The sequence below is a fragment of the Asterias rubens genome, chromosome 6 (genome assembly GCF_902459465.1).
Source record: "Asterias rubens chromosome 6, eAstRub1.3, whole genome shotgun sequence".
In the NCBI taxonomy this organism is placed as follows: Eukaryota; Metazoa; Echinodermata; class Asteroidea; order Forcipulatida; family Asteriidae; genus Asterias; species Asterias rubens.
The window spans coordinates 15,365,551-15,391,226 of record NC_047067.1 but is presented as its reverse complement, the minus strand read 5'-3'; the positions used below and the strand labels follow the sequence as shown (position 1 = coordinate 15,391,226).

Here is a 25,676-nt window from a genome sequence, read left to right as displayed (position 1 = left end):
AGTGTGACAAGGTGGTTTTTTCTTTCATTAATATCTGCAACTTCGATGACCAATCGAGCTCAAATTTTCACAGGTTTGTTATTTTATGCATATGTTGAGATACAGCAAGTGAGAAAACTGGTCTTTGACAATTACCAATAGTGTCCATTGGCTTTAAACCAACGCTGTGTTTAGTCTCAAGTTCCCAAGAAAAATGATAATAATAACATTTATACAGTCCTTATTACTGGCATTTCTAAGCACATTACCTTAATTACAAAGCGGTGAGTCTTTTTAATAAAGATTTGAATGAATCAGTGGAGGAAGCTCGACAGATATTGAGAGGGACATAACAAATCTCTTTGTTTTGTGTAAAACGCAAGACTTTATAAGTCGGAGTGTTCTAATAGGGTCTTTCTATAGGACACCTCATCCATAATTTGTTTTAAATTAAATGAGCAAAGAAGGAAACATAAACATGGCAAATATATTAAAGAAATTCAACAATTTAATTTAATTGTTTTTGTTTGTTTAACTTCTTATTTGGTTGGCTTGTTCCTTAAAATGTATAAATTATTAGTGCAAGAAATCCTGTATTGATTTATTCATAACAAAAGAAGCTCACATTCTGCTTGTATTATGTAGCACCTGTTGTGTACTATTGCTTTAAGTGTGGTTGCACCTTTAATGCAGGCAAGCATGCCATGATGACATACCCCTTGATGCATATGTTATAATCTCTGTATATATTCACGCACATCACAAACCCTAAATCATTTTGTATAGAATCACTCATGGGACATCGCAATAGCTCAATTTACAATCAACCATATGTATTTAAAAAAATACTAAAAAAAGAAACTACTTACCTTTCTTGACCTTTAAGATGCTGGACTCGCATCAACTCCTACTCCACTAATTTAATTTGATGAAAATACAGTTTGTTGAGTATTCCCATACGCTGCACAGGCACTCAAGGCGAGTTCTCACTTTCCTCTCCAAAAGCACAGATTCCTGTTCTCAGTGTATGGTTCTCTATTCCACTGATCTGCAAGTTGTAAATTGAGAGCTGTTAAACCAACACTCCACAATTAATGTCACAAAATATATGAAAATCGTGTCTATTTCTCAAACTGCTGTAGAATTTTTCTCTTTAAGAGTAGTCAAGATTAGACTTGGTTGATTCCCGAGTGCCGAATAAGCACCACAAAGGGTTCGTAAATCCACCACTACTGCCGACGATAAAGCTGGAGCATCAAAATTGCTGCGCTACAAGATTGCCAATGGATTAACGTTAAATATGCTATAGCCTCAAGATATACCACCACTCAACTTAGTGGTGGGACGAATGAAGTCTGAGGTTGCGGACTGAAGATTTAGTCTTGTATGAGTTGAGACTGCAGTGATGATGAGAGCATTTAAGACTGATCAAGTGTGGGACACCGTCCTGTGGCTCAGTGGGAAATCAATTAAGTCAATATCAACATAAGCAGCTCAGATGACCAATGACCATAAGGAAAAATGTAGGGGGTCCATGTTCCATACATAAGCAGGAATTCAAGCATCATTAGCAATCACCAAGGGGAGCTCCAGCTTACGAGAATATGAGAGCAATTCAACCAAGCATCCTCTTGATAAATGGAAATAAAATTTTCATGTGTAGAGCAGTGCAGTGAGGTGTGCATCCATAACCATTAAGGCTTGTGTTTCGGTGAGAATTTGTTCTCTATTTATACAGGGAACCCACCAGCAAAAGTGAGAGTGGGGTACCCATCATGTCAAACAGTGGGAATTCAATCTGTATGGGTTATATAACTCAAACATGTAACTGATCCTGTACAGGGCCCAACTTCGTAAAGCCTGTAAGCATAGCAACCGGGTAAGCACAGATCAATCCGACAGAAAACTGGTGACTAAAAGAACCTCCATTAAATTTACATTGTTGCAACTGGTGACCCATTCATTTCATGCTTAGAAATTTGCTAAGCAATATTTTCTGCTTAACAGCTTTATAAAATTGGACCCAGATATGAAGGTATGGGGTACAAGGGGTGTCCTAAGCAAAGGTAGGATTTTAGTCATGTGACACCTGGAAGAGGACACACACATTACTCTCCGTATCTCACAATGAAAGTGCCTCATAAAGGTTAAATCACTTATCAACATGGATTATCTCAACTTTTTGAATCTGCTGAAGGAATTTAGTTATTTTTCAGAATTATAATTATCCTGTTCAATCAAATATCTTGACCCATCAAGGAACCGCTTCTCATTTATTGGTTTAACAACAAACTCTCAGCATGATCTACATACTGCAACTGATTTAGTAATTTTGACAGTACACATGAAATATTTCCTCCTTCATCTGATAGTAAAGGTCGGTCATTCAAAAGATACATCAAATCCAGACAACATAATGCCAACCAGAAAAGAGGGGTTTACCAAACAAAATTACAAATAACAGGGAATACTTTAAAAACACTTGCTGAAAAAAACAATTTGATCTATCAAACTGTACTGCAATAAACAACAATTTAATTACAGTTTGCTAATTTATGCCAAGTACCCTCTGTCGAGACCTGTATTTTAACGTACAGACAAATAAAACTTTATTACTCTAGGCACAACAATGCAGTCAAGGCTTTTGTTGAAATTGGCTCAAATACATCAGTGAAGCTTTTGTTCAAATTGGCTAAGCTTTTGTTGAAATTGGCGTTTCAAGCTTTTGTTGTTTTGTTGGCTATTTCCACATCCTTTTATATGCTTATTAATGGTTACTTATTCAATTGAATACATTCAGCAGTGTGAGGTTCAATTCACAGACAAGATTGTGTCTTATTTTAAATTAAATATGAGGCAATTCAATTCATATGATGCACATATGTTTTCTTCCATCAAAACGGTTTTTGTGTGGTCAAAATGTTCTCATCTTTGGGTCTGTTTACACAGGGCTACATGTATGATTTCACTTTTCCCTTTACGCATAATTTATCTTGAGAACTCCCCAAGTGTCTTGAAGCTAAGGGCTGCCCTCCATCCACTTTGACAAAAATTCAAATCATTCATCAACACCATTCAGATGAGTGCTCTCTTGGGGCTGAGCCTTTTGACCTGGGCCCAATTTCATAAAGCTGCTTTAAGACACAGGACACTTTTTGTCAAAGACCAGTATTCTCATTAGGCGTCTCCCAAAATGCCAGAGAATGCCTCCCAACATGCCAGAGAATAATGAAAGTAAAACCACCCTCTTTGCATAACTTTGTGTGCTTTCAGATGCATAAAGAATAATAAAGGCCTTCAGACCTGAAGTCTTTTATTATTTGAAAACTTTTTGAAAACTTGTCTTTTATTCTCGAAAACTCTGTTACATCAGAGGAAGCCATATCTTACACTCTTTTATACAACAGCTCTCCATTGCTCATTACCAAGTAAGTATTTCACTAATAGTGCCTTCAAGCTCTCAATAATTATTCTGTTTTGATTTCCCATGCTTTAAAAATAATGGAAAATACATCTATTGTATTTGTGATCTTCTTATCATTGCCAATGCATCCTCTCATGTAAGACTATCATAAATCCATTCATCTACACCGAAGAGATGGAGAGAAAACAGAAACCAACTTGTGAGAATCAAAGAGGGATGCGCAACCCCCCTGGGGGTATTCTGAATAGGACTGCTAAGCGGTTAATTTCCACCTCCGCACAGCTGGCCTTCCACCAACTACTACCCCCCCCCCATCCCTCTACACATAAAATAAAACTAGGTCAAGTTGTAAATTATAACTTACAAAGAGAATATTTTTCCCAAGGATGGTTCTCTTTTGAGATCATTATTTTTGATAAATTTAAGAGTGAAAGTATTACAGAATTCTAGTAGTGTCAAGTGTTCAATACTTAAAAGCACTGGACACCTTTGTTGGTAAATGTCAAAGACCAGTGTTCTTACTTGCCGTATCATTCCCAACATATCACATTATAACAATTCTGTGAAAAATTTGACTCAATTGGTCATGAAAATTGCAAGAAAAAAATGGGGAAAAAACACCCTTGTTGAATTTATGTGCTTTTAAAAGGCTTCAAGCCTGTATCCTGATACTTCTACAAAACCACGATTTGCCGATAATTTGATCAACAACAAATCAAGACGATACAGTATTCCTTTCAGAAATTGTATTGCGATTTTTGCCCAAGCTTAATCCCAACATTTGCATATAATAATATTTCTGTGAAAATTGTTACTCATTGGCTCAATTGGTCATCAGAGTTGATAATGAAAAAAAAACACCTTGCGGAAACAAGGGTGGGTTTTCCCGTTAAATTGTCCCGACTCTGATGACGGATTGAGCCTAAATTTTCACAGGTTTGTTATTTTATAATTATAAGTTGTGTTACACAAAGTGTGGGCCTTTGGACAATACTGTTTACCGATGTTGTGCCATTGCTTTAAAAGGATAAACATTGTGAGAAACGGCTCCCTCTGATGTAACATAGCTACCTTTGAGAAAGGGTGTAATTCCCCACTCAAATATTAATAGACTTCAGCCCTAAAGCCTTTTATAAGGCATCCTGGTCAGTGATAACACACCAAATTGTGCAACAGAGGTGTTTTTTTCTTTATCTTCTCTTGCAACTTTGATGACCAGTTAAGCCCAAATTTTAACAGGTTCGTTATTTTAATGCATTTGTTGAGATACACCAAGTGAGAATACTGGTCTTTGACACTTTCCAAGGGTGTCCAATGCCTTTAAACGCTGGCTGGGTACGTATTATATTTTCTGAGAAGTCACCATGATGAAGTGAAGAGTCATCCCCTGTTCAAATAGAGCTGAACAGGAAATTACTACTGACAGGTTGCGTTTCATTTGAAAGAAGGTTATGAGAAGAAACTATCCAGAAAATGAAGGCAACTTTAGACTCAGCTACATTTAATTAAACTGTTTCAACTGTTTCAACTGTTTCAAACATTAACTAGAAATGTGTGTGGATGCATTTTTTCCAAACCAAAGAGGGGGTCAATCCAACCACAATTTACCAAAACATCTCATATTAAAGCCATTGGACACTTTCGGTAAACAGTATTGTCCAAAGGCCCACACTTCGTGTGTATCACAACTTAAATAAAAAATAACAAACCTGTGAAAATTAAGGCTCAATTGGTCATCGGAGTCGGGAGAAAATAACGAGAAAACCCACCCTTGTTTCCGCACGTTTCACGGTGACATGACATGTGTTTAAAATAAATCCGTAATTCTCGATATCGAGAATTTATATTGTTTTAATGTTTTCTCAAAAAGCATTTCATGGAATAATATTTCAAGAGAAGTCTTTCACCATTACCTTCTGTAAACCCTGAGTGCAAGTTATTTGTAAATCTGTGAACTTTAATTTTTGTTCTGTTCAGAAAATGTCCAATGGCTTTAAAATGAGTCAATTGGATGTCCGGGGAAATGAAAAAAAGGTGGTGTCAGGTCATAACGAGTAAAAAACGTTTTTGATTGGCATTATTTTTGTGTGTAATTCTGGTCGTCACATACGCAGCCCCATTGGTCCACGGTGTGGGTTGTACCAATAAATGGGTTTGTACATCATCAACATGAATGCACTAGAGGTAATAAAGGGGTAGTCTTCTTGCCTCGACTTGTCAGTAAAAAATACATTTGTATGTATTTGTAGTGTTCCTACATTAGCTATACATACCTTACTTTCGTCATATAGGTTCATATTTCCTTTTCTAAAAGGAAAGGAACACTCTTCAATAATTTTGCTAAGACTTGGAGAGCTGAAGTTTGACAGCGATGACAGTGAAAACAGAGGGCGCTTAGCCCGGCAGTCAGTTGAGTCCTACACTGGTCCCCTGGCTTTTTAATCAGAACCAGTGATTTTAATTGATGTAATCATTTCATTGGCTAAACGTGTGTGACGTTAGCTTTCTGTATCTGTGTTTTGGTTGGTCCGCAGCTGCACTGTGCGGTTGTCTGCATGAATATGGTGAACAGTGCAAAAAATGGACCATAGGTGCACTTTCCTTATTTGAATATTAAAAAGGCCTATAAAACACATTCTATAATGGCTTTTATTTGGTAACTAAGACTCTCCTAAATAAACCAACAAGTTTTTTTCACGAATAACATGCCTAGGTGATGCAGATCCCGCAGCTGCATTGTTGATCAACACTTGCTAATTTAGAATAAATAAACAAAACTTTCAGAACAAACTTTTACGAACTTTCAAAAATATTATACACCTTATAAACGCAGTGGACCGAAGAATGTGAGTTGTTTGATCATCGAACTTGGCTCTTCTTCTGAAGGCACGAGGTCGTTCCACGATCTAAAGGAAATGACGGTGTGGACAGAGATTCTGTCCCAATATACGGATAAAGTAAAACCGGATTTTCTGGTGACAAAAAAGTAGAAAAGCCGAAACTGCATTTTCACAAAACGTTCAATTTGATTTTCAGATGGTAGAAAAAAAAAAATTCATACAAAACAAACATAAAATCTACTGATTTCATTTATTTTATTCCTTTTTGTTATTTCTGCTGTGGATTGCTAAAGGCGCGCTGGTTCTTCTTTGAATAGTGCCATGTTTCAATTAGTGTAGAATCAATAAGCTTACAGACCCTTGTCCAACGTCATTTTAATAACATGCCGTCGATTTCAACAAACTCACCCAGGATTAATCCTATGACTTGGGACGAGTTATTTTCCTTATCCTTACGCATTGAACCCATCATAAGTTAGGATGAGTTACTCGTCCTAACTCGATACAGCGCTTCGTGAAATCAGCTGCTGTGTGGTTTTTATTTAGTGGTCAACGCTGTTCTCCTTGTCCGAGTGACCTCTATGCAGAACTTTTTTTAGGGCAACAGGTACATACAATAGGGCATATACACAAAATGAGTTGTAGAATACATTTTATGAAACTGCCGCCTAATCCCAAATAAACACTGACAAAAATTACAAACGTTGCTTGCTGTTGTCCTTATTGATGTTGCTGTTACGCGTTTATAACTTCTGTGGTTGTGGATCATACAAAAACGTGTCACACTAAACTTCACCGAAGCAATACGTAGTTGATAAGCAATTGCACTGCTCACTTTACCTTAAGTCTGGTATGTCCGAAATGCTTTTCTTTTAACTAAATTTATTAGAGACTCTTTGATCATTCCCAAACTACTGTAAAAGTGCCTGTAAGATGTGCACGAAGTTTCCACTTATCTTCTATTAATAATAATAATAAGACTTGTAATGCGCACATATCCACCCTGCTGGGTGTTCAAGGCGCAGTAAAACCAAAAACAAAACAAAAACCAAACACAACACAAAGAAAAACAGACACAACAAAATTAGTCATTGAAAACCTGTGACATAAGATAAGCTTTGAGAAGAGACTTGAATTTTGCTGTACAAACACAAGATCGAAGATTAAGTGGTAGAGAGTTCCAGATGCGTGGCGCGGCTGAAGAAAAAGACCTGTCACCCCATGAGTGTCGAGACTTGGGTTCAATGAGGAGAAGCATGAAACTTGATCGAAGATTCCTTGATGGAGTGTAAACTTGAAGCAGTTCAGAAATATAGTGGGGAGCCTTGCCATTTAGAGCTTTGTGGACAATGAGCATCAGCTTGAAGATGATTCGTTGAGAGATAGGGAGCCAGTGTAGTTGTTTCAGAATGGGGGTGATAGCACAGGATTTTCTAGACAGTGTCACAATGCGGGCAGCAGTATTTTGGAGCCGTTGAAGTCGGGAAATCTGGTTGTTAGGAAGACTGTAGAGAAGAGCATTGCCGTTGTCAAGACGAGAAGTAACAAATGCATGAATGACCTTTTCAGTGGCACTTTTGTCCAAGTACTTGTGAATCTTACCTATATTCCTGATGTGATATGATGATAAACGAACAATGTTGTTGATGTGTGGCTGAAGTGTCATCGATGAATCAAAAATCTTCTGGTGGACTACTATTAATGAGGTGTGCATTTAAACAGTTGTTCACTTTGGGTTTTGCAAAATCACCCAAAAATTTCGAAGCATAAACTTAAAGGCACAGGACACTATTGGTAATTACTTAAAAACAATTGTTAGCATACAACGAGCAATGGAGAGCTGTTGTTAGCAAAAGTAATTTAGTTTTTCGACAAAGAGGTAATTTTTCACTCAAATAATAACAGACTTCAGATCTGGGGCCAATTTCATAGAGCTGCTTAAGCAAAAATGTTGATTAAGCACGAAAACAGCTCGTTATTTTACACACGTTACTGGCCAAAATGTTATGCCATATACATTGATTGTGACTGGTAATTAGCTGCTGTTCACTTAGCATAACAATTGAGTGGAGTCTTGGCCGGTAATCTGATTTTACTAAGCAAGGATTTTTTTGCTTAAGCAAAATTTTGTGCTTAAGCAGCTCTATGAAAGTGGGCCCTGATGTTTTTTATCGGGCATGTAAAAGCACACAAATTTGTGCGAGAATACAAGGGTTTCTTCCATTATTCTCTTGCAACTTCAATGACCAATTTATAATAACAGATTTGTTATTTATGCATATGTTGAGATACACCAAGTGAGAAGACTGGTCTTTGACAATTACCAAAGGTGTCCAGTGCCTTTAACAGACTGACAGACGGACTTCTTCATCATAAAGCCTTGCTCTGCCAGACTGCCACCACCTTACCCAAAATAAACTAAATACAATTCAAATAAACTACAATACACAAAAATGTTCATTTCCAGAGTGTATGATTTTATTCCGATTTGAAGTAAAGCATGATAACCACCTAGTGGTAAATTAATCCACTTGTACATACATCTGAAATAAACGTTTTGTAACCATTTCAATTAATTATTATAGACAACATTTGGTATCAGGTTGCCGATTGTATTAGCATATCACACATTATTTTTGGTCAATTACATAATGATCGGGACAAATTATTTTTGATTATAATTTCCAAGTCATCATTTACATCCAAACACTGAACAATTCCACGCAAAGGAAAACAAAATGGGACAAACTGTTAATTTTCAGCTTGCACTCGCAAAAAATAAGAACTTGATGAAAAGTAAAAATCGTCAAATTTCCACTTGTAAAAACAAACAGTGTGCAACAATTTCTGTGTACATAATTACTCTCGTTATCAATTCTGTGTACATAATTACTCTCGTTATCAAAAAGCTCCTGGAATTAATTTTTTTGTTTGCAGTTAATTAACATAAAAACTTGTTCATTAGCAACATCTAGCTATGGTCGTAACCATTTGTAAATTCACTTGATAAGGAGACTACATGTGCTCATCATTTGCTCGATCTACATTTCAAATTTGTCACTGACCATCTCAATTTTATATCAAGACAGCATTTGACAAATCTGATATATAGAGAGAGGCCAAAAGGCCGGTTTATAGTCGGTCGCGCGATGGTACGCCATGGAAATTTGGACGCGCGACACAGTTTATAGTTGTCGCTGAGGCCTAAAACTGAGTCTTTTTTTGATCGCGCGTCAAGATTTCCATCAACCGTCCATCGCGCGACCGACTATAAACTGCCTCTAGTACTAGGCAAAAGTACTAGGCACTTGAAAAAAATCAGCAAGATGTCCCTGATCAGGATAACAATAATTTCAATTGGGATAGAATTTTAGGGAAATTGTCGTTAGTAGCTCTTTCAAACTGTGCTCCGTGGTCTTATATGGGGTGGGTGCCGTAGGCGCCCTTGCATGCATGCCTGAAACTTGACCATGTTGTAGCCGCGTCCCTCACAACCCAGCTTCTCAGCTTTGAGTAGCGATGATTTGCCTCCCAAATTATAAATATCATTGTTTCTTACCACTAAGCTGTCTTTGTAATCCTTTGTCTCCCAAACTTTTAAAGTTTAGGTGACAATAAATTTGTTGGCTTACTTGAAACTCTTTTTTTCATGATGTATTCTGTTATCCCTAATTAAAAGCGATAATTTTGATATAGTTGCTTAATAATTGTTTGTATAAGACATAAGTTTGATAATAAGAACAAAGTAAATTGTGGTTTTAAACCGCTATGAAATTTCAGGGGAAAAAGAAATTGTTATCAACCATTTGAGCAAGTACAAAATCAAATTTCCAAGTCTCCACACCGAAAATCAGAACTGGAAGTTGGAATTTGGTTCAGAACCAATCTCGTACCTTAGACCAACTTTGGAAAACTGACATCCATTTTGACTGTTTGATGATTAGAGTTGGGACTTGGTCTTAAGCCAGGCTTGGATACTGGCTGCGTCACGTTCTAGCCACTTAGCGCTGAGGCGAATGTTTTCTAGCGACTGCTTGATGGTACGTTCTGCTGCAGGGGCCTCATGAGTCTTGAAGAATGTCTCAATATCCAAAGCTTTCTCTTCAGAAGCAAAACCCTCAGTACAATACTGTAAAGGCACAGAAGAAATAGGAAAAAGTGATAAAATAGTGAAGTACAGTTACAATGAAGATGGATTGCAGATGATGTCATTGACTACCATGTTTGATGAAATGTACACGAGTAAAAGGCTATCATTGGCTGAGAGTTGTGCGCAGTACATACATGCCTGCACTTATCCGCTGTTCATCAGTACATACATGCCTGCCCTTATCCGCTGTTCATCATCAAATATGGCGGTCAATGAAACTATGAGCAAGAGGTTCTAGGGCATTCTCAAATTTTGGGGCAAGTTAACAAACGATTTTATTTCTTTCACAGGTTAAACAATGTATGCAGAGATGTATCGGTCATTATCACACAGGGCAACTTTTACAGGTAACCTGGAGGTAACCAAGTGCGATGTATGCACAAGGAACACTTCAGCAGCACTAGAGATATTCCTCTAGCTGTACCTCACTATCACCTAGAAAATAGGAAAACTTAAATGTTAATGAGCTTTCTTATTGGAGATTGCCTGAGTCGACTGTATATAGCCTCATTATGACATGGCTTTTTAAAGATTTTCACAAATATTTGTAAATACACGGGAGACAATCACAGTCTGTTACAAATGTATACATCAAGTGATTCACTTTAAAAAAATCATGGAATGAATCTTAAAGGGTCTGTATCCGTTTGGTAATCACTCTTAAAAAAAATTGCAACGAAGACCAACTTTCCATAGTGAAGCATTTTGAATTTAAATCTGAGAAGTGTGACTGAAAGTAATATCTCTCAGATTAAAGGATTATTTTTTCAGCGTTGACCTAATCACTCCGGATTCTATATCTAAAAACACGCAACCACCATTTGAAATTAAATTTTCACAGGTTAGTTTGATTGTATATATCTACATTAATATAGAATTACAACAATCAAATGGTTCCAAAAAATAAAAGTATAATTTCCCTTTAAAGTAAAATATATTTTAATCATGCAACCCGACTATCAAAAAGAATTGTTAGTTTTATCATTGAAGCTCCAGGAATAGGGGGGGGGGGGGGTTATGGGAGGGGAACAATTTATTCATGACATACCTGTACAACTCTGGAGAGTAAGAAGCCACTTGAGTAACGTGTTATCAGCTCCTTCCAGTTCTTCTGCAGGAATTCCCATGCTAAGGCCTGACCTTCCTTGGTACCCGTCACTCCACCGATAACAAACACTGTGTCTTGAGCACGGACTTCATCCTGTTAATGAGAGATAGCCCAAATCAGTTAAGTGAAGTCCTCACCTTATGGTCGTCCAGCCTTGTGTTGTTGGCAAGCTTTCACAATTTCTTTTTAAAGGTAATTTTTAGCATCTATATAAATCTAGATAGTCTCTGATTGACTTACTGTGAGGGAGAAGTCCAAGACTCTTTGCATCATGGCTGGGTTACTGACAGCTCCAAGATTTCTTAAGATACGCTCCTTCTCCTCAGGAAGATCTTGTGCTCTGAAAAGCTGAAGGTGAAGAAACAAAACAATGAGAGATAATGTCCACTCAACTCTAACCCCCATCATGTGTCTTCTAGACAGCCTGCTAAATACAGCAAAATGCAACACAGTTGAAACGAAAACCCTGCTAAATGTAGAAAAATGCAACATAGTTGAAATGACAACCCTGCTAAAAGAAAAATGTGCTGAATGTAGCAAAATGTATCGGAGGAGTGTGTTGCATTGTAAACTGAACTGGTTTGACACCAGCCTTGGCACCACCAGCCTCGGCACTGGGCATAGGCATTGAAGTTTGCTGATGAATGGGAATACACATGGACATGCTGAGGCCATGCAGAACTCTGCTTAAAGCAGCACAGTGCAACAGAGTATGGGATTTGAGTTGACTGCTAAATGCAACAAACTACAACTTCTTCAACCATTTGGCACATTTTGTTGTATTTGGCAGGGATGGATTTTAGGAGAGGTTCTTCACTTCATATTTTATGCACTATTATTGAGTCTATATTTCAGTAGGCCTAAACATATTAGTGCAACTGTCTCTTTTGTGCCATACAAATCCTGCAACCATGAGCAAGTTCAGGTAGATTGACCAGAAACTGTGACATAGCTCTGGAATTGACAATATCAATCATGCTCCAGTGCATGGTTCGGTGTAGTCAATCTCCCTGTGCTCTATGGTTTCTGGTTAGTCTAGTCGGTCTAGTCACTACCCGAACTTGCTCCAAGTTAAGACAAGAATTACAAATGGTCTGGCCCCTGTAATGTTTTGTTTCTATAATAAAAACTGCAAACACGGAAGCAGACCAGACCTATTTTTCTTCCTTGTGCCTGCTGCTAGCCATATCTGAATTGGCGGCTACAGCTATGGCTACCACTGTTGCTAAGTGTGTTCCTAAGGACATCCTATACTTCATCGCATAATGACACGGAAATCTAGCCGTAGTCGTAGCTGAAGCCAACAACTCAAACACAGCCAAAGTTACCTTCAGCATCTCTTCAAAGGTTGCCTCATCTCCATGGGCCAAGACGGTCTGATAGACTGGTGCCCTGAGGTCGGCTGGTATCTGCTCTCCTCCTGCACAATGACTCTTGAACTGTTTCTTGGCTTCCTCGATGGCATGGGGGTGGCCATTACGTCCCATTACACGAACGACAAGGCTTCGTAACATTGAGTCCAAATGACCTAATGTGTCAAATAAAAAACATTACATGTTTATCAAATTTAAAGAAATACCTCTAAAATAAGAACAGTTAGAAAGTCACTCAAACTACATGATAGGTATGAAAACAAACTATTGGAAGTTTCGGAGTAAATTCATTTTACTATTCTACTTTGAATACACCGTACAACCAACTTTTGAATCTTCATCATACTCCGATCAATCAAATCTAAAACATCATTTCCATATCAAAATCAAACAGTGAGAGAATAGATAGTTACATTAAAGGAAACCGGATTGTTTTTCTGCATGGACATAACCGTTCCAGATTTTCTGCAATATCTCAAAAACTTGACCACCCTTTGAAATAAAATGTGTGTGTTTTTAGATGCACAATCAAAGGCTTCAGACCTGAAGTCTTTTATTATTTGAGGAGAAATTACCTCTTTCTCGAAAACTATGTTACTTCAGAGGGAGCCATTTCTCACAATGTTTTATACTATCAACAGCTCTCCATTGCTCGTTACCAAGTAAGTTTTTATGCTAACAATTATTTTAAGTAATTACCAGGAGTGTCCAGTGCCTTTAAAGTAGGTGTATAAGTGGAGTTATGTTTACCTTCATCATCCTTAGGTGTCCAGCCAAGCTTCTGATAGATGTCCGTAAACAAAGTCTTGACAAACTCCTTGAAGAGTTGACCAAAGTCTGTATTAGTCAGAAGCTTAGATAGAGTTCCTAGGTTGGTTGCGAGCTCAGTCCACACAGTGTAGTTTGTCTCATTCGAGAATGCTTCCATTACCTTCAAGACATCAACTGTATTAGCCTGCCCTGCTTTGGCCTGTAAGAAAAATGTCTTCATATCATTATATGGTCATTTAGCCTTTGAGAGAGACTCTGCTAGGGTTGAAATGTCAGGCAATTACCTATTTGTTTTTGCATTTATACCATAGGACATTTTGGTTTGTTAGAAGTTTGCAACAGCTAGTTCTGTTGTCTCCCATATAAATATAGGCCTAACAAATAATAAAATGAATTATCTCTGCATTTTGCATCCATATTAATTGAAAAGTTAAGCATAAAAAAAAAGGATTCAAAGCATAATCAAAATGTCTTATTGATTGATACATTTTTACAAAAATAATAACATCAGAGAAAGCACTGTGTCTACAGCACTCCACAGAATGGTGTAGAATTAAATAAAACAAATAAAGGTAGGTTACAGCAGAGCTTGAATTTGGGAGAAAAACGTAAGGCGACAGAGTTTGTAGCTCAAAATGTTGACTGGACCACAATTGCTTGCACAAGACAAGAATCAAAATGAAAGAAAAGTTACAGAGTCCCGACAAGACATAAAGATATCTGTGAAGAAGTTTGATGTGATCTGTCTTGCGAGGTATTACTTAAATAATTAGAAGGGATTTTCAAGACTCAAGGTCAACATTTGAGAATTTGTTTCTGTTCAAGATATTACACAGTGAGGTACAAGTGTTATTATTCAATTGAAAAACACAAAGCCACTAGACTTGTCCAGTCTTAAGTCTTATGGCCCGACAAGTAACAAACATAGGATTTGAACTGCCTCTAGCTACTCTGTAGTATAGTTGGTAAGACACTGCTCTAGAATTGCAAGGGTCGTGGGTTCGAATCCCACCCCAGTAACATGCATGTGATATTTTTTTCACAGGACTCGGGGAAAGTACTGAGTATACAGTGCTAACACACATCAGTGTATGGGTAAATAAAAACAAAAAAAATTCTTTATCACCGATGCAAATTTAAAATCTAGTATAAGTAACAACTGGCCTGGGGCCTGTGGTCCAATGTAATTTTTTTTAGCCCTGTTGCATTTTAGAGACACCTAAAGACCAACGGTTTTACGTACCAATGCAAACAGATCATTCTCAAGTCCCAATCTATCTCGGGGAGGAAGTGAACCATCTCGAATACCTGGTAGTAGAGCGTCAAGCATCTCAGAGGAGTAGTACACACGGTAAAATCCAATTGTTCCTGGGTTCAACTATTGAGGGGAAACAAAATGAATAACTTGTTAACTCAAGTTAAGGCATTCCGCTCCCGATAAATGAAAAGTAAAGTAGAATTTGAAACTTTTCATGGTGGAAATACAATATGGAGAGGTTTACGGTAACATCATGTAATGACTATCTCTAAATGAGTTTCTCCAGAAGACGATTAGAGCATACTGATTGAACGTCGAGTTGAAACCAACAGTTCTTTTCAGAACCCCCTCAACTCATTAAGAGATGGTCATGACATGATGTTACCCCAAACCTTTCCAAATGCAAAGTAATAAAATTGAAAACCTCACTGGATTCGACAAAAAGGTATTGGGAGTGTTCCAAGCATAGCCAAGTGGTCTAGTACGCCAGACCCAAGCTCTGGTGTTGTCAGCAGCAGAGTGTGGTTTTGAATCCCCGTCAGGAAATTTTTTGTCCTTGAGCAAGGCACTCAACCATAATTACTTTGTAAAAAGTTGGAATGCAGTGCATTCTGCTCTACCAGCCAGGCTCCTTGTGGATGATAACAATGCTAACATTTTTATGGAATGTGAAGGGGGTTACCCTGTTTCAGCCCCAATAGTAGGCAGCAAAGTGCCCCTGGTGATAATTGATTTGAGTGGATTGCCCAAATCAGTTAAGCGAAGCCCTCGCCTTGAAGTGGTTGTCAGACTAGTAAAGGTGAAGGTAAAAAAAAAAAAAAAAAAAAAAATTCAATGTCAACTTACTTTAATCCATTGGTCTGGTTTGATATCTTCCAGTGTGACAGTGGTGCTTGGTTTATCCAGTAGGATACTAGATAGTGGTTTGATAGTATGATCAGTACTGGTAGCAATGCTGACTGGTACAATCCATTGTGGACTCTCTCCTATATCAATATCACAATAATACAGAGTTATTACTTGGTTTATCTAGTAGGATACTAGATAGTGGTTTGATAGTATGATCAGTACTGGTAGCAATGCTGACTGGTACAATCCATTGTGGACTCTCTCCTATATCAATATCACAATAATACAGAGTTATTACTTGGTTTATCTAGTAGGATACCAGATAGTGGTTTGATAGTATGATCAGTACTGGTAGCAATGCTGACTGGTACAATCCATTGTGGACTCTCTCCTATATCAATATCACAATAATACAGAGTTATTACTTGGTTTATCTAGTCGGATACTAGATAGTGGTTTGATAGTATGATCAGTACTGGTAGCAATGCTGACTGGTACAATCCATTGTGGACTCTCTAACCAGCGAAAATTTAAGAGGTAGATAAATATGCAAACTCTTTCAGTGTTTAGCAGGTTCTACATAAACTTCAACCACAAGATCAACAAGAAGGTAATTAAATTAAATACTGCATAAAATAGTTAATGGCATGCATTAACTCTAGCAGAGTCTTTCCCAAAGGACAACGCAACACACATCAGCAGGCATACAAGTGTAACATAAGCATTCAACTGGAAATACATGCATAGATTCAGTACTATACCTTCCATTGGTCCATCTGCACAGAATTTACTCTGTGAGATAGTCAGCACCCTTGATGTGCCTTTCTGTTCAGCAGATACCTTCAGTACAGGGAATCCCATCTGTAGAGTCCAGGTACTCATCATCTCCTCAATGTTTTTGCCACTTGCTCCTGCTAGTGCTCCCCATAGGTCCTCAGTCAGAGTGTTAGAGTACTTGTAGCGCTCAAGATAAACATTCATTCCCTTCTTAAAGGCCTAGAAGAAAATGTTGTTGCAATGAGAAACATTCACCAAGAAATCACGGCAAACTTTCACTATTTGTTTTACTGAGAAGCAATGCTTCCTGTTACAGTTGTATCTGCATCCAAACCCAGGGTATAGTTAGTGCTATAAAATGTTTCACATTTCAAGTAAGCAAATGGTTTGCAGCTGCATGGCTTTTCCTGAGGGAAATCCATGTAGCTGCCTTTCACACGATATTGACAGTATTCTTATAAGGGCATCAATGCAAAGTCCGAGTGAAGTTGGTGTGGTTAGAGTTTTATGAATATCAGATTTTAAACCGAAAGGTACTTAGTCACTGACCAAGGCCCCCCCCCCACTACCCGAGACACTCAGCTTGGTGTTGCAGTCACTATGTGGACATTCCTTTGTTCTGTACACTTAAGGAAAACCTTATTCTTCAACACTGCATATAGCACTGTGTGGCATGTGTTAGTCCACATATAGATCAATTATGTGTAATACTCACATCATTTCCAATGTAGTCATGTAACATGCGGATGATCGAACTGCCTTTAGAGTAGGAGATCAGATCAAATATCTCATCCACTTCATCTGGGTGGTTCACTGGAACCTAAGGGAAAGAAGGTAGGAATTAATCAGACGGAAATTTGATTGCTTTTCTTCTTGTAACATTTCTCTTCCAAAAATCACTGAAATGAAAATGCAAAGAGAGCAATATTTGTCTCTGTGGTTTTGTGCACTTGCACTGTGAGCAGTTTGTAGTAACACATGTGTCTATCTACTTTGCTGAGTAGATTTGTGTAGAGTAAAGTGACTAAAGGGTCAAAGTTTATAAATATATTGTTTTTACATAATTGAAAAAAAAAACGCCCATGCCTAAAGATTGTCAAAAATGTACTACCCCAAAAAATACCCCCAAAAAGTAACAGCATCATTCTATAAACAGTGAAGATTAACAACTATATGGTGCAATATGTGTGTCATGGCCTAGCGGTTAATTGCTTCGGATTAAAACACTGTTGTTTCTGATGAGCAGAGTGTGGGTTCGAGTCCCAGGCGTGACGCGTGTGTCCTTAAGCAAGGCACTTAACCATGATGCTCCGTCCTTCGGATGGAACGTAAAGTTGTTGGTCCCGTGTGTTGCATGACGCACATAAAATAACCCAGTCGCTTATCAAAAAGAGAAGGTGTTCCTGGTTTGGTTAGCTGCATATTGTGCCACAGCACCTTGAAAACCATTACATGGTGCTATGTAAAAGGAGTAGGTTTCATATCTCAAAACTAAGTCCAACATACCTCGCAGGAAAATACTGAACGTTGAAGTGCCTTGAGCATCACTGAGTGATGGATATGAGCGCTACATAAGAAGCCACTAATAGTATTACAAAACGCTCCAGTAGCCTTTTCCCTCGTTCTGCATCTCTTTGGCTCTCCTTGCCTGGTGCATATTTCCCTTCATCCTATGATCTGCCATCTTTTAAGGGGAATGTCAATTCCTACCTTCAGCTCCACTGAGTTACTACATTTCTATGTTTTCTTCCTTGTAGCCCTTTACCTAGAGTGGCTTTTAGCCTTGCTTTGGGCGAACTAGCATACAATTTTTTTTCTTTTTAAGTAATTTTTTGTTATTATTACACACTAACCTCTATAGGATGACTGCTCTTGAGTGCATCAAGTCCAAGTGCTCTGGTATAATCTGTAGTAATGAACTGGGTCCAGATATCATACTCCGGGAAGCAATGATCCACACATAGATATTCAATCCAAGATGCAAAACCTTCATTTAACCATAGATGAGTCCACCATTCCATAGTCACTAGATTACCAAACCACTGGTGGGCAAGCTCATGACCTGCAGCATCAAAATTCAAGTTTAACTTTAATATGCGTCGAACAAAACAATATAAAAACCAAAAAATTAGTAAAAATTAAAGCAGAGTCACAGATTGGTTTTAGTCAATGTAATGCTGATTACAAAATTATAAAGACACAATAAAAGTCACATGTGAAAGTTCAGCTGACTACAGAGTTTCTTTGCTGAGAAAACAGCAAACAACTGTCTTCAATGAATTGCTTCTCAGGACATTCAAATGAAATAGGGTGAACAATTATCCACACCAAGTTTTAAGAGAATCCCATTTCAAAAAATAGTTTACACAATCAACAGCTGCAGTGCTTCTTACAAAGTCAATATTGATGGTCTTTATTTGTTGGAGTATTTACAAATCTATGGCCCTGCGAATACAAACGTACAGCTTACATCACATGACAAATGACTAGAGCAAGCTAGTTGAAACGTTGAGACCAATTTAAGAACTGACTCCGCGATAGTGCAGTTAATTACGATCCTATAAGCTAAAGTAGTAGTCCCAGCCAATTTTCGATACCTTCCGCCCAGGTAGTAGTTAAAAAGCAGGACAGTAAACCTACTTCGCGGTAGTAGAATAAAGAAAGACATTTCTCTAAGAATATACTCTACCTGGCAAGTAAACACACACATGGTGCTACCGCAAACCCAATATATATTGATACCCGACCATGCAATGCCTCAAATCCTATAAATGTGATAATATTATGAATAAATCTTACCCACTACTAATGCTACCCATTGTTTGGCTGATGCAGACGAGTTCTTGGGATCCACAAGTAGAGCTGTCTCTCTGATGAAGAAAACAATGCCAGGAATTGCATGAATTAGTCAGTGCAGGGCACATTGATGTATTACAAATTTATTTACAAATTTACCATCCTTATTAGAATGCACTGTTCCTCTGCTGCCAAATGTCTCTGGAAATTTGAGGGAATGTCTTCACCCTTTCAACTACAAATTTTTCTTCTTGAGTTTGCTGAATGCTACCATACCTGTAGGTGACGAGACCCCAATTCTCCATAGCACCGGCAGCAAAGTCTGGTATAGCAATAAGATCAATCTTTGGTAGAGGGTACGCCACATCAAAGTAGTCCTTGTAAAATGGCAACGTCTTTACAGCTACCTGTATCATCAAATGTACAAACATAAATTAGCAAATTCCGGTATACCAATAAGATCAATCTTTGGTAGAGGGACGCCACATCAAAGTCGCCCTTATAAAATGGCAACGTCTTTACAGCTACCTGTATCATTAAAAGTAGAAACATAAATTAGCAAAGTGTGGTACAGCACTTTTTTGTTGTTGTTGTTGTTGTTGTTGTTAGAGAAGACAATAAACAAAATTCTGTTATAGACATTGGAGGAAAATCCTTATTAGGGAAAACCAATGCAGTCAGGTAGGGACTGAAAAACCTAATCAACATAAAGGCTCCGCTCTAGTCCAGGTATCAAAATGGTGTCAACAGAGGTGAAATGTGAGACAGAAACCACTGAGCCAACCTGACTGCCCTAAACCACTTATCATAATGTAACCAGCTTGTTAATAAGTAAAAGTAAATATTTGTACCTCCAGAGCAAATTGGCCATGTTCCTTCTTGCTGAGCGGGGTGTAGACTCGAACACAGACTCCGTCCAAGGACTTACCCTCCACATAGTCAAATTCACCGACAACAAACGCCAGAAGGTACGTAGACATGATGGGAGTCTTACCAAAGGTCATGACCTTGAGTTTGCCATCGGAACTAGGTTGCTCACTGACAACATTCTGAGACAAGGGGAAAAACCAGAAAAATGTTACATGTAAGTTCGAATTTTGTTCAATTCAATTCAATAACATGATGGCAGTTACAAAGACAATTACACTTGGAGGTTATTTGACATTTTATGTTATTTTCTAGGTGTGAATAATGAATGTCCCATAAAACAGCACATCAAAAACGCAACTCTTCAAAAATATCAAGCCGTCGATTTCACAAAAATCTTCCTAACTTAAGACTAATCTTAGGACTTAGGACGAGTCCCAACCCTGTACTGTAGCATGCAGACCTTAAGATTAATCCTAAGTTAGGAAGAGTTACTCGTTCTTACTCGAGATAAGACGAGTCCTAACTCTTTGTGAAATCGACGGCTGAACCCTTAAATCATAAATGTAGGAAAAACGTGGAGCATAGTGTTTGTAAGCTTGGATGTTCAGTATAAAAGACAAATAAAATTAATAACAGTATATAAGATACTGATACAGCCAATATGTCAAAGTACAAGTATGTCACCACTTCCAGATTCCAGTACAAAAAGGCTCAAAGTGCATGAGCTCATAGGGTTAACAGGGCTCCAAATTGGGGGAAACCTACAAGACTAATTCATTACTCAACAGAACTGAAAAGACATTTATAAGACTCAAAGTCAACATTTCAACATACTTGTTTAAATATTATACACAGTGATGTATTGTAAAGCCCGGTTCATACTTCGAATGTGAATGCGAATGTGATGTGAATTTGACCTCACAACTCTGTTTTTGCAGCGATATTCGCAGGAATTTGTGACGTAAACATTCGTATTGCATTCGCAGGAAGTATGAAGCGGGCTTTACTCAATAGACCGATCCAGTAGGCTCCGCCCACGACACACGTTTGAGCAAGAACACGTGCGCCTCTCCAATGCCTTTCTGCACAATTCTGTCGCGCGCCCAAAGATACGCGCACGCATGTCGGACCATATTTGATGGACCTTCGTTGCGCTGGGATTGGTCAATACGCAATGGGGCGGAGCTTAATGGACCGCTACACTTGTCTAGTCACATGTTTACTGGCCCGCCATTTTAAATCATTGGTCTCAGGCCTGCAGTCCAGTGTTATTTTTTAGCTTTATGGATCAATGTTCACGTGATAGCCATGTGATTCTGACCTGATTTGAAACTGATCCTATTGATTCAACTCACCATATTAGACAATGCTACACGATCTGCTGGCACAACAAGAGTGACATCAAAAGATGCCTTGATTGCTGGTTCATCCCAGCATGGGAAAGATCTTCTTGCATCAGTAGCCTGTAAATTAATGAACAGTTTGCATATCAAGAAATGGTGCAGATTTTATTTTATTGCCAAAATCAATGAGCACTGTTTTGAGTAAAGAGAATTTTTAGCACTTGCAACCAAGTGGCAAAAAAATGCGGCATATAAGATACGTAACACTTGTTAGGTACAGGAACTAAATGTAAAATCTACTGATTGATTCCCCCTGCCAGGAACACCTGGCAAAAGTAATATTCTTTATCCCAAAGCAATATTAACATCTATTATATCGTTGCGGTACCCGCTGCCAAAACATAGGACTCAAACTGCCTCTAGCTACTGGGAAGACACTGGTAAGACACTGCTCTAGAATTGCAAGGGTCGTGGGTTCAAATCCCACCTGAGTAATATGCTTGTGATTTTTATTCACAGGACATCGGTTAAGCACCGAGTATACAGTGCTAACACACATCAGTGTATGGGTAAAAAAACAAAATTAATATTCTTTATCCTCGATGCAAATTTAACTTAAATTATGGCAGAAGTATTAATTTTGTTACTCTTGAAACTGTAGATTTTTTCTTCTAATGCCGTCTGTTCCCGATTGTCAATTGAACATCATTGCATTTATACTTGTGTTGGAAACAATCGGCGACTGATTTGTCTCTGACGGTCTTAGTTCAGGCACGTCATCCTGAAAAGTCAGTCAACTGACTGCTTTTGTGTCATCAACAGGTTAAACTGAGGGCAACTTTAGATTGAAATCCTCATTATTTCTATATTTTTACCAATCCCACATTATGCTCTTTAAACAAGTGGTGGATGTTACTGACCTCGAATTGAGTGACAGCACAGAAGTGTTCCTTTCCTTCCGGCGTGGTATATTTACTGCGATAGAATCCTTTCATCTTATCATTCAGCTCTCCAGTGAACTCAAGATAGAGCTGACCAACTCCAGTTGCCAACGTCTCGGGAAACGTCACGGTAGCCGTCTCATTTTCTACACTGTAGCTGATGTCACTGGACGAGATGTCTAATGAAGTACAATTAAAACCAAGTGAATTAATCGTTATTCAGCAGGGTTCTTCCCACAGTGGTCGGTGCCGGAAAACCTGCCTGGCACTCAGGATTGCCCAACCACCACCGGAAGAATTTCGGGCCACTACACATCTGTTTCTGACCACCACACAATTACCAAATTTGAAAAGTACACTTGCAATTTCTTTTCAAGAGTTTTCAACAAATGTAAAATTGGGTATTTAACAGTTAAAAGGGTATCTGAAGCCATTAATTTTGGGCACTTCTTTGATTTGAGTGTTTTGTATACTATGTATGACCTACCATGTAACTGATCAGTCATTGTGCTATGGTTTCCAGGGAAACATTTTTCCACCACTAAAGAAATCCCAGCCAGAACCTGATTCAGGGATGAGAGTTGATTGCTCTGTAAATTCATGACAATCAATAACTTGAGGCCCTGGATCCCCCCTCGTTTAAAGACACTGAACCTCCCAGATATTTACAAGTTTGGGAATGTCTGGCCCAGAGTGAGCCTGTGTCCTTTTGTCTATTTTATAATACAAGTAAATTGTGTCTTTTCTATGGTATTTTTGTAAAAATTACTGAGGTTTTTATCAACCCATTTTTGGTGCTTGAGCTGTAGATGCTTTGTGAAATAAACAAAAAGGAATACAATACAAGTAGACAGACTCTGTGCATCACCTAAAATACAATTTACTTTGTTTGGACACAATGTGGACTATTTCTCCTTACATCTTTCAAGAAATATTCCCCCCCAAATCGAGCTCTGTACATGTGCACATAGAGGCACCATTTCACTCTAACCCTCTTAGGTTATTTACTGAGATGATTCCTCACACTGACAAAATCCAACCACATCAAAACCAAAACAATCTTATGGTGATATGTCCTAACCCTTTTGCATTTTATGTAAATCACAATCAGTTAAACAGTGGGAAGTCCTCAGTCAAAAAGAATCAAACAAAACATGGTGATATTTTGATAAATTTTTAAGTAACTAACTAGTAACTACTGAAAGTTAAAGACACTGGACACTATTGGTAATTGTGAAAGACTAGCCTGCACAGTTAGTGTATCTCAACATATGCATAAAATAACAAACTTGTGAAAATTTGAGCTCAATCGGTCGTCGAAGTTGCGAGATAATAATGAAAGAAAAAAACACCCTTGTCACACGAAGTTGTGTGCGTTCAGATGCTTGATTTCGAGACCTCAAATTCTAAACCTGAGGTCTCGAAATCAAATTCGTGGAAAATTACTTCTTTCTCGAAAACTACCCTACTTCAGAGGGAGCTGTTTCTCACAATGTTTTATACTACCAACCTCTCCCCATTACTCGTTACCAAGTAAGGTTTTTATGCTAATAAATATTTTGAGTAATTACCAATAGTGTCCCCTGCCTTTAACCTGTTTTAAAATCTAGAGAATGCTTGACTTGTATTGACTGTCATCGAGGCAACTAGTGTACGTCTATTCCCCCGAGGGACTTTGAGTGATGAGAAGAGGGACCTATTTCCCTCTGGCAATAGATAAACCTGTCCTTACAACTTGTTAAGTGAGAATGGAACAACACCATGCCCCGTTTTAATTGCGGTAGCCTTAATGGCTTATAGCCTAGTATAGCTTATAACCATGTACTATTTTGTAAAATTGTAGTTTTGCTTGCCACTTACATACCTCATTGGTTTGGCAGTACAATTATTTATTGACTAAATTGAGACCCATTTATGTAACTTTACAAAGCAATTTTTACGTACCCTTGCCTCCTGATGCATAACATGTCTTTGTTATGTTGATATCAAGACAGTTAAGGATTACTTTGTCTGTTGCCTCCTTTACCTGCAAAATAAAGACAAAAAGACAACATTTTACAATAGTTTCAGGTCAAATGCAACACAAGTTTACTCTAGTAGTAGGTTATCCGTCGTGTCCGACGATGATGTCTTTGCACACCTCAGCTTTGACATCCAGAAGTGGACACGCACCAGCGTAGATGTAGATGTAGCCCACCTTGTTGAGCTGTTAATAGCTGTCCTTCAACATCGGTCTCAACACTGTCGCCATTACAGTGTTGAGACCGATGTTAAAAGAGAGCCATTAACAGCTCAACAAGGTGGGCTAATGTAGATGTAGATGTGTCCCTGTTTACAACCAAAGGTCCAAAAAGATTCTCCTTTAAATTTAAGTTATAAAACAATTTGTTATGATGAGCAATTTATAGTATACTGCAGCACAGGCTGAGCACAATTTCAAAGGTCTTCTTCCTGTAAGTAAGCAAAGAATCGGCGCTTACATAGAAGCAGGGAGATATGTGCTTACGTCAAACATATTTCACAGGTTAGCACAGTAGTAGTAGGAAACTTTTCCGTACGTAGCACTAAACACTACCGCAGGCTGATTTGGGTTAAAAGAGTAAATATATAACTACTATATTAAACTAATACTAATTTAATTTGAAACAAAACAACATTGGTTTGGTATTTTTTTAAATAAATAATATAAAGTCTGTCCAATCGATGAATTGAGTTTATGGACCATGTGATAGATACAGTCACTAGAGAAATGATGGATAACTTTCCGTATGGCGCCACCACTTTTTCACTCATTTTTACAAAAAGGGATATATCAATCAGGTAAATTAGATACTATATTATTTTATTTCGAATGAAAAAGTAGTGGCGCCATACGGAAACTTTTCCGAAATGATATAGGAATTTAGTCAAAATTAATTAATTTAATTAACAAAAAAGAAAATTTAAAACCACTGCCTACCGAAACAGTTATGTTAACATTGCCAGAAAATGTGAATTTTTCCAAATCCGGTTCAAGTTTCAGCTTGTAGTTCGATGGCACAACCGTTTTTGGTAAGCGTTCGAATGGTTTCTTGGCAGGCATTTTGAGTGATTTCAGTCAGCAATTGATCACAAGTTCCAGCTGCAAATGTTCCTTCTTGCTGCAGCAAAGCTTCCTCTGCGTGGTAGAGGAGTGCGCGGTGACTTGTGATTTTTTG

The 25,676-nt window shown here is 38.1% G+C and overlaps 1 protein-coding gene and 1 long non-coding RNA gene across 2 annotated transcripts; both read right to left on the bottom strand.

The window, feature by feature from the left end:
* Positions 1 to 848: 848 nt before the first annotated feature.
* Positions 849 to 5,820, bottom strand: LOC117291138. The gene is made up of 2 exons (XR_004519128.1): positions 5,677 to 5,820; positions 849 to 1,027 (listed from the first exon to the last, which is right to left on the bottom strand). It is a non-coding gene; the product is annotated as an uncharacterized LOC117291138 (long non-coding RNA).
* A 2,879-nt stretch (positions 5,821 to 8,699) lies between these two features.
* Positions 8,700 to 25,657, bottom strand: LOC117291863 (puromycin-sensitive aminopeptidase-like). Its single transcript, XM_033773801.1, has 17 exons — positions 25,439 to 25,657; positions 24,424 to 24,505; positions 22,459 to 22,658; positions 21,551 to 21,658; positions 20,177 to 20,374; positions 19,602 to 19,732; positions 19,329 to 19,399; positions 18,383 to 18,591; positions 17,245 to 17,349; positions 16,514 to 16,748; positions 15,750 to 15,889; positions 14,889 to 15,023; positions 13,625 to 13,844; positions 12,830 to 13,029; positions 11,742 to 11,849; positions 11,442 to 11,594; positions 8,700 to 10,372 (listed from the first exon to the last, which is right to left on the bottom strand). Exons 1-17 carry the CDS (start codon positions 25,559 to 25,561, stop codon positions 10,184 to 10,186), a joined length of 2,607 nt encoding a protein of 868 aa, XP_033629692.1. The 5' UTR covers positions 25,562 to 25,657; the 3' UTR covers positions 8,700 to 10,183.
* Between the last annotated feature and the right edge of the window lie 19 nt (positions 25,658 to 25,676).